At 39.8% G+C, this 10,147-nt stretch overlaps 1 protein-coding gene across 1 annotated transcript in view; it reads left to right on the top strand.

The window, feature by feature from the left end:
- Positions 1-237: 237 nt before the first annotated feature.
- The window catches only part of LOC114642942 (E3 ubiquitin/ISG15 ligase TRIM25-like), a 30,880-nt gene continuing 20,970 nt past the window's right edge, over positions 238-10,147 (top strand). The window contains exons 1-2 of the mRNA XM_028791682.2: positions 238-858; positions 9,501-9,596. Coding sequence (XP_028647515.2) covers positions 277-858; positions 9,501-9,596 — 678 coding nt within the window. The 5' untranslated portion in view covers positions 238-276. The remainder of the gene's footprint in view (positions 859-9,500; positions 9,597-10,147) is intronic.

Below are 10,147 nucleotides of genomic sequence, written 5' to 3'. Positions count from 1 at the left end.
TGGAAAATGGATGGATGGATTAACAAATAATCCAGCATAGTTCATCTCCTCTACTAAGGTATGTCATAATCTTCAACATCTCGCCTCTTGTCTTATACATGTATTACTTGTTCATCCTAAATGTCTTCTCACGTGCACTTTCTATGTGCTCTCAGGTTTCACTGTAAATCTCCACCTTATTTTCACCAAGTAAAGAAAAACTTTGACTTTCATTTCTTCATAAGTCACCTCCTTGTTTGCCTGAATGGTCCTCTCTGCCTTCCTCTCTTGTGACAGATGATGGCTGAAGCCCAACTGTTTATATCACAGGATGAGTTCATCTGCGCGGTGTGTCGGGAAATCCTGAGTGACCCTGTGTCGATTCCCTGTGGACACAATTTTTGTATCAAGTGCATCAATATCTACTGGGATAAAAACAAAGAGTACAGATGTCCTCAATGTAGAAGGCGCTTCACACCAAGGCCTGAACTGCACATAAACGCTGTGTTGAATGAAGTCACCAAGAAAATAAAGAATACAGGACTCAGTTCTCCTCCATCTAAGAATTACGCCGGCTCTGGAGACGTGAAGTGTGATGCCTGTACTGGGAAGAAGTTCAGAGCGGTGAAGTCTTGTCTGACCTGTATGGCCTCTTACTGCAAGACTCATCTGCAGCCTCACTATGATGCAGCTGCCTTGAAATATCACAAGCTGACTGATCCTGATGGAAATCTAAAGGAGAAACTCTGTGCAAGGCATCAGAAAAATCTGGAAATATTTTGTAAAACTGATGAGATATGTGTCTGCCCAATTTGTGGAGTGACTGAACACAACAGCCATCAAATGGTCAAGCTGGAGACAGAAAGAAAAGAAAAACAGGTAAGGCGGGTTTAGTGTTTAATGTCAAAAAATAAAAATGAAAATTATAGGATTTATAATTGCAGTGTAATAGAGAAACCCTTTCATTCATTTTATAAATCAAATATTTCAAGAATGGAACAGTAGGAAGCTGGAGCCCATCCTGATGAGGCAGGGTGCAATGCAGGAAACAGCCCATAATGGGATACCTGATATTATCCATGTACAGTCAGGATAGTGTAAGAGATCTCATTAATCCAAAGTGAGATATTTGTGACATGATCAGTTTTATTTTAAATTAGAATTAGAATTCACTTTATTGGCAAGGCACACTAATGTGTATTAGGAATTTGCCTTGACAATGCTGGTGCAACATACAAGGACAATACAGTATATAAAAGATAAATATAAGAAAATAAAATATAAAATGGTCAAATATAATGCAGCATACAAGAGGAATACATAAAAAAGAGATAGCTGGATTAAAATGTCCGGACAGTCTAGCGTGCAGGTATACATCCTTCAGATACAGTGGATATAAAAAGTCTACACACCACTGCCAAAATGGCAGGTTTTGTGTAATCAAAAAATGAAGCCAAGATCAATTCTGTCAGAACTTACTCCACCTTTATTGCAAAATTGCAATCTATACAAAAAGGTGAAAAGGTGAAATCCTACAAAAAAAACTGGTGTCAATAGTGTGCACTCCCCCCTAAACTCATACTCAGTTGAAGCACCTTTTGGTTTTATTACAGCACTGCTTAGGTAAGAGTCTATCAGTTTGGCATATCTAAACTTGCTGATTTTTGTTACTCCTGATATTTCCACATCTGTCAAAAGGCATCTCCTGTGCACAGCTCTCTTCAGGTCACCCCACAGGTCTGGGTGGGCCATTCCAGAATGCTTGTCCTTCTTTCATGAAGCCATTGCTTTTTTGATTTTGATGTTTGCTTTGGGTTGTTCTCATCCTGAAAGGTGAAGTTCCTCCTCATCTGCTTAGCAGATTTTGTGCCAGGTTTTGTGCCAAAATAGACCGATACTTGGAGCTCTTCATGATTCCATCCACCTTGACTAAAACCACAGTTCCAGCTGAGGAAAAGCATCCCCAAAGCCTGATGCTGCCTACACCATACTTCACTGTGGCTATGGTGCTCTTTTGATGATGTGCTGTGTTATTTTTGTGCCAAACATACCTTTAGGAGATATTGGCAAATAGTTCAAACTTGGCCTCATGAGATCATAATACATTTTTCCACGTGGTTGTGGGAGACTAGGAATACCTTGTAGCACTGCAACATAAATAAAACATTATCACCATGTACCTCTTATGTGCATTGTATTGTACTTTGACTGTTTTTTGTGCGCCGCTCATCACTGCAAGGGGCTTCTGCACAGTTTCAGGTGGAGTTCAGTACAGTGAGCCATGAGGTTGATTGACAGCATTGCCTTTATGGGCGGGATCTGGAAAGGTACTTCAGAATCTGTTCTGGTTGGTAACCAATGAAGGGTCAGAGCACCGAAATTAAAACCAGCAAGAAGGAAGTATTCAGGAGGAATGGTCAGTCTGTGTGGCAGTTTGAACTTAACCCACTTCCTTACCCTGAACTCATATAGGACTTGAATGTGAGGTCAGTTACTGCTTATGATCCTTTCACAGGCTCTGATGATGCCTTGCAGATTGGCTATAGCCTGAGCAGATGCAGAACCAAACAAGACAGTTAGAGATGAGGTCAGAATGGACTCCATGATGGCTGCATAGAATGGGACCAGTATTGCTTGAAGGAGAAGGAATTTCCTTAGCTGACTCAAAAAGAACATTCTCTATTGGACTTTTTTAATAATTAATGTGATGTTATTGTCCCATTTAAGGTTTTTAGAACAATAGAACAATCTAGACGAGAACAGGCCATTCAGCCCAACAAAGCTCGTCAGTTCAATCCACTTAATTCATATAAAAAACATCAAGTCGAGTTTTGAAAGTCCCTAACGTCTTACTGCCCACCACACTACTTGGTAGCTTATTCCAAGTGTCTATCGTTCTTTGTGTAAAGAAAAACTTCCTAATGTTTGTGTGAAATTTACCCTTAACAAGTTTCCAACTGTGTCCCCGTGTTCTCGATGAACTCATTTTGAAATAACAGTCTCGATCCACTGGTCTAATTCACTTCATCATTTTAAACACTTCAGCCAGGTCATCTCTTAATCTTCTTTTGCTTAAACTGTAAAGGCTCAGCTCTTTAAATCCATCCATCCATCCATTATCCAACCCTCTATATCCTAACTACAGGGTCACGGGGGTCTGCTGGAGCCAATCCCAGCCAACACAGGGCGCAAGGCAGGAAACAAACCCCGGGCAGGGCACCAGCCCACTGCAGGGCAAGCACACTCACACCCACACACCAAGCACACACTAGGGACAATTTAGGATTGCCAATTCACCTAACCTGCATGTCTTTGGACTGTGTGAGGAAATCCACGCAGACACGGGGAGAACATGCAAACTCCACGCAGGGAGGACCCGGGAAGCGAACCCAGGTCTCCTTACTGTGAGGCAACAGCGCTATGACTGCGCCACCATGCCACCCGCTCTTTAAATTTTTCCTCATAACTCATCCCCTGTAGCCCTGAATCAGCCTAGTCACTCTTCTCTGGACCTTCTCTAGTGCTGCTATGTCCTTTTTGTAGCCTGGAGACCAAAACTGCACACAGTACTCCAGATGAGGCCTCACCAGTGTGTTATAAATCCTGAGCAGAACCTCCTGTGACTTGGACTCCACACATCAAGGCGCTATATAACCTGACATTCTGTTAGCCTTCTTAATGGCTTCTGAACACTTTCCAGTAGTTGATAGCTTAGAGTTCACTACAACTTGTAAGTCCTAATCATAAGGTGTACTTTCAAGCTTCAGACCTCCTTTTCTGCATTCAAATCTCATATCTTTAGCTCCCACATGTAATACTTTATGTTTTCTTTTGTTAAATTTCATCAGCCACAAATCTGTCCTAGCCTGTATGCTGTCCAAGTCCCTGTGTAATGATATAATGGATTCTCGATTATTTGCCAATCCAAGTAGATTGGTATTGTCTGTAAACTTAACCAGTTTATTACTTATATTTCTATCTAAATCATTTATATATATAAATTTATTTATATATATAAATATATATAATAATGTATATACATATATATATAAAATGTATATATATATATATATATATATATATATATATATATATATATATATATATATATATATATATATATATATATATATATTAAAAATAGCAGCAGCCCCAGCACTGACCCCTGTGGACATATCACTCTGGACGTCTGCCAAATCTAATAAAGCTCCTTGCACCATCACCCTCTGCTTCCTGTGTCTGAGCCAATAAAACTACGGTACTTGCCATGTGCTACTCAATCTTAACCTTAATAATTCCTTCAATTAATTTTTCTGTGATGCATATTAAGTTTACTGGCCTGAATGCAGTGCAGAATGCAGCTGCTAGAATCCAAACTAGGAAAAGAAAATCCGAGCACATCTCTCCAGTTTTGATGTCACTACACTGGTTACCTGCGTCATTCAGGATTGACTTTAAAATACTGCTTATGGTTTATAAAGCCTTAAATAATCTCGCTCCATCTTATATATCGGAATGTCTGATGTCTTATAAATAGAAAAATCTGGAATAGCCTGCCAATAGAAATTCACCAGGCTAATACAGTGGAGCACTTTAAAAAACTGCTAAAAACACATTACTTTAACATGGCTTAGCTTCATCTTAGTTTAATCCTGATGCTCTGTATATTCAATTAATTTTCATTATTATTCATGGTGGCTCCAAAATCCGTACTAACCCCTACTCTCTCTTCTGTTCTTTATTCGGTTTTCTGTGATGGCGATCTGCGCCACCACCACCTAATCAAAGCACCGTGATGTTCTTACATTGATGGATTAAAGAACAGAAATCCACATGACCGTCATCATCAAGTCCTTCCATGAGAAGCCTGAATACAATGATCATTTATGTTAGGTAGAATGCCTAGAGGGGGCTGGGTGGTCTGATGGCCTCAGAACCCCTGCAGATTTAATTTGTTCTCCAGCCGTCTGGAGTTTTTTTGTTGTTTCTGTCCTCCCTGGCCATCGAACCTTATTTTATTCTATGTGAATTAGTGTTCTCTTATTTTAATTCTTACTTTGTCTTTTTTTTTCTCTTTCTTCATCATGTAAGGCACTTTGAGCTACTTTATTTGTATGAAAATGTGCTATATAAATAAATGTTGTTGTTGTTGAAGTTGCTTGGACCTGCCTGGTCACCCTTTTTATATACTTTTTATAATTGTCATTTTCCATTCCTTTGGAAAATATGTGTCAAAGGTTTATATCTGTACTCGCTAACCTCCTTGAGAACTTGAGAGTAAATATTATCTGGTCCTGGTGATTTGTTTGTTTTCAGCTTATTTATTCTGAGCAGCACTTCTCCCTCTACAATTTCTAAATCCCTCAGTACCTCCTTAGTAGTCTCTTTAACCGCTGAGAGGTTATCTTCTTCCTCGCTTGTGAAGACCTCGGAATAATGCAAGTTTAGAGGGTCCGCTATTTCACTGTCTGTATCTTTTAATTTCCCTTTACCATTCCTGATGCACTTCACCAACTCCTTGACTGTTCTTTTACTTTTAAAATACTGAAAAGAGTCTCTTTGAGTCGTCTTTCGCCTTATCTGCTATATTCTTCTCAGTCTTTCAGTCTCCATAATATCCTTCTTAATGGTTCCCCTCATGTTCTCATTCACCCTAAGATTCACATTTGAGTTATTAGTCTTATATGCCTTATTCATTTGTTTTTTTTTTACTTTGCAGCTCCTTTTAAAACACATTATTTAGTTACTGTAGATCTTTTTAAAATGTCCTACTAATACCAAAGTTTGGTTCGTATCTGTCCTGCATTACATGTAACACATTTTTAAACCTGTTCCACTGCTCCTCGACTGTCTCCACACTTAAAAGCTTATCCCAGTGTATCCTCCTTAGACTTTGCCACATCTACTAAAAATTTGCCCTACCCAACTTAAGTCTAACAGGTTTAGTTTTTGTATCTGCACTCTTCCAAAACATTTTATTATATTATGGTCATGTGACCCTAGTGGTCCAATCACCTCTACACTCTCAATTCTATCCTGATTATTTTAAAATACTAAATCCAGACAGGCTTCACCCCGTGTTGGTGCTTTAACATGCTGTTTTAACAAACAATCACTGATTACTTCTAAAAACTCCTGCTCTTGTGCTCTGCTATTTGCAAGGTTATCCCAGTTAATATTTGGGTAGTTAAGGTTCCCCATGACTATAATATCCCTCTATAAAGTTGCCATTTTAATATGACTAAAAGATGTGTGTTGAAATTACTAAATTAATTGGATGGTCTATAAAACACCCCTAAAATAAGGCCTTTTTCCCTAATGTTTTCCAGACAAAGCCAGATGTCCTCATTAAGATGGGGCTCGTCGTCCATCTGAAGAGGACTTGAGTTTAAATTTTGCTTTACATAAATAGCAGACTCATTTCCTTTTTTGTTCTTCTATCCTTCCTAATAATGTGTATCCCTCTATGTTACACTCCTCCCCATCTTTGTTATTTAGCCAGGTTTCCGTTATTGCTATAATATCATAATTATGCTCTGCTACATACAACTCCAACTCACTTACCTTATTTTTGATACTTCTAGCATTAAGGCAAGCTATTTTAAATGTGTTACTCCTTCTACATTTAAATGTTTGCTTAGAATTTACATTACTATGCATTTTTATTTCTGCCCCGTTGTTTTTTCCTCCATGTATAGATCTAAACCTGGCCTGTCCTAAACACCCTGTACCCCAAACCACCACCACCATTCCTCGACTAGCCTACTTATACACTTCCCCAACACATTGGTGTCCCTCCGGTGCAGATGTGACCCATCACAGTCCAAACAGGTCCCATCTGTTCCAAAGGAGTCCCAATACCCATAAACTTATACCCTTCTACCCTGCACCAAGATTTGAGCCATGTGTTAAGCCTTCTAATCTCCTCAATCTTACCTGGACTGGTGCGTTGCACAGGCGGAACTTCAGAGAAGACTGCCTTGTCAGTTTTGCCCCCAAGCCTGGCACTTAACTCTTTGAATTTCGATCGCAGAACTGACAGACTACCCTTATGTGTGTCATTTGTTCCAAAAAGGACAATGAAAACTGGATCCACCCCACTCTGGCCAAGAGCTTATCCACCATTCTAGAGAGATCTCCCACTTATGTACCTGGATGGCAACTCATCGTGCGAGACTCTTTGTCTCTGAAGCAGACCTACACTTCAAACCCCCTTATTATTGAGTCTCCAACAATGACTGCCTCTGTTCTTCTGGGAACTGTTTTAAGGTGGCCCTTTGAGGACTACTTACCACCCGCCTACCACCTCAGAATCATCAGAGACACCATCCAGCTCCACATGGACCTGATAGCAGTTTGACACTTCTAATTTTGGGGTTGATACCCCTGGACAGTGTGCACACGTTTCCTTGAGCCTTGTTGCTGTGACCCTCCTATCTCTACCTGCCTGGTCTGGAATCTCCTCCTGCACCACCTTAGGGGTGCACACTATCTCACTAATGGATACCTGAGCCAGTTCTCTATTACAACGCAGGTCAGCCAACTCCTCCACCAGTTCAGCAACCCTGAGCTTGAGGTGCTGGATCAGCTGGCATCTCCTGCAGATGCAGCCCTCATAGACAACTGGCTCCTCCAAGCCATCATCTAAAATGTCCAACATCCAACAGGACTTTCATTGTACTGGCCTCATTATTAAAATGTGACTTTGGGTTACTAAAACTGCTCAGTGTTTTATATTAAATTTAAATGAATTAACTAAAATGGCAAAATTATAACAAAAAAAAAATTAGATTATAGAACTGCTACAGATATTTTTCACCTTCTCACCCCTTAACCTCCTGTGATCTTCTCTTCCACTCAGCTGCCTGCTGTTTTGTCATTCTACGAGGTTAACTTTACTTTTCTTTGTCTGTTCTCCTAACTCTGCACTCCTCTTATTCTTCATGTAAAAGCTCACCATGCACACCATTTGTATGCCGTCATATTAATTAACCCTTACACTGCTGCGCCTGATTGGTGCACCTTAAAGAGGGCTGCCTATGTAGTGCTGTGATCTTCTCTTTACCGCTTTGAATTCAGTCCCTGCCTTTTTTTCCCCACTTCTGAATCATTGTTACTGTTACATTTAACTACTTCTCACTACAATGCCAGTTATTTACTTACTGAGATGCCTGTGTCAGCAACTGCTGCTTACTCTCCTCCCTCACCAACTCTAGTTTGAATAAAAATAACAAGAGCCAGTACACATAGTACAGGTGACTGTGTAGAGGGTGCAGACCTATAAATACCTGGGAGTGCAGCTGCATGATAAATTGGACTGGACTGCCAATACTGATTCTCTGTGCAAGAAAGGACAGAGCCGGTTATACTTCCTTAGAAGGCTGGCGTCCTTCAACATCTGCAATAAGATGCTGCAGATGTTCTATCAGACAGTTGTGGAGAGTGCCCTCTTCTACGCGGTGGTGTGCTGGGGAGGCAGCATTAAGAAGAGGGATGCCTCATGCCTGGACAAACTGATGAGGAAGGCAGGCTCTATTGTAGGCACAGAGCTGGACAGTTTGACATCCGTGGCAGAGCAACGGGCGCTGAGCAGACTCCTGTCAATCATGGAGAATCCACTGCATCCACTGAACAGGATCATCTCCAGACAGAGGAGCAGCTTCAGCGACAGACTGAGGAGATTGTTCCTCCCCCAATCTATGAGACTCTTCAATTCCACCCCTTTGGGTAAACGTTAACATTATACAAAGTTATTGTCTGTTTTTTACCTGCATTTTTATTACTCTTTAATTTAATATTGTTTTCCCCTTGGGATTAATAAAGTATCTATCTATCTATCTATCTATCTATCTATCTATCTATCTATCTATCTATCTATCTATCTATCTATCTATCTATCTATCTATCTATCTATCATAACTAGTAACTTTTCCAAACGCGCCGCAAACTCCCAGCTGCTTTTTGTCCTGGGTGGGCAAAAAAAGCAAAAAAAAAAACACTCTAAAGGGAAAAAAAACTAAAAATTCCTGCATGGCTCCTTAGCAGCAACCAAAACACAAGTTTATAGGAGCAAAATGTATTTCTAAATAACTCTCACACCACAGAAATCAACAACTCTCCACTGCTGCTCTCTTATTAGCAAGGATGACGTCAGCACATCATTCCACCATCCCACATAGTCCAGGTTTGTATTTTTTACGTGTATGTGAACTTCTCTTTTCCCAGAGGCGAAGAACTAACTTGTACACCAGTGTGCTTTCAAATTCTCTTCTTTATTTCTCTTCAAACACAAACTCCATTTTAATCAAACTGTCAAATTATTGTTTGTTATTCATGCTTTTTGAGTCAAACCTCTAGGTGTTACATACTGTGTCAATATGATGACACATGACAGAAAAAATAAGTTTTGTGAGGAATTATAAAACAAATGTGTAGTGACATTTTCAGGAAAGCGAACAAGAAATCAAAAAGTGAACATGAATTCTATTCAGACCACGCATGTCCTCTTGTGTTTAAAACAGAAACAGCTGGGGGCAACATGGATTGAAGTCAGGAGGAGACTTGAGATGAAAGAGAAGAAACTGAAGGAGACAAGAAGGACGGTGGAGCAGATGAAGGTGAGTGGAATAAAGATGAATCTTCATTTACACTTTATATTAAAGAAATGAGAAATAAATTAAATCTAGAAGATTCACTGGTAATTTACATGTAAGAACAGGACAAAAAGGAATAAGAGGAGAAAACATTTTTACTACAACCTTCATGGCATTTCACTGTCCACAGTATTTACTAGAGATTCAGACAACTGACCCTACTGCCCTCTGGATTTTTCATCCCACTAAAGGTGACTTCATTCCCCATAACGTTAAGTCATATTGTAGGTTGGCACTGATGTTCTGAATTGAATCAGTGTGCACAACATTCTTTAATGGTCTCCTCACAGCTTTATTGGACTCCATAGTTTAAGGTGCCCTACTGTATGACAGAGTGCAGACTTTATGGTATGTAATGTGCACCTCCACTTGTTTTATTTACTTTATAAAATTGTAAATAAAAGCTGGTAAGGTGCTCCATGTTATGCATTTGATTGTTCCTTGTGGACACTTGTACTTTGATACAGCATAGTGTTTTGGGATTCTGGTAGGCATTTCCTTTTGAACTTACACTA

The sequence above is a fragment of the Erpetoichthys calabaricus genome, chromosome 4 (genome assembly GCF_900747795.2).
Source record: "Erpetoichthys calabaricus chromosome 4, fErpCal1.3, whole genome shotgun sequence".
NCBI classification, from domain to species: domain Eukaryota; kingdom Metazoa; phylum Chordata; class Cladistia; order Polypteriformes; family Polypteridae; genus Erpetoichthys; species Erpetoichthys calabaricus.
The sequence above is the reverse complement of the archived record's forward strand: the minus strand, read 5'-3'. Positions and strand labels throughout refer to the sequence as shown.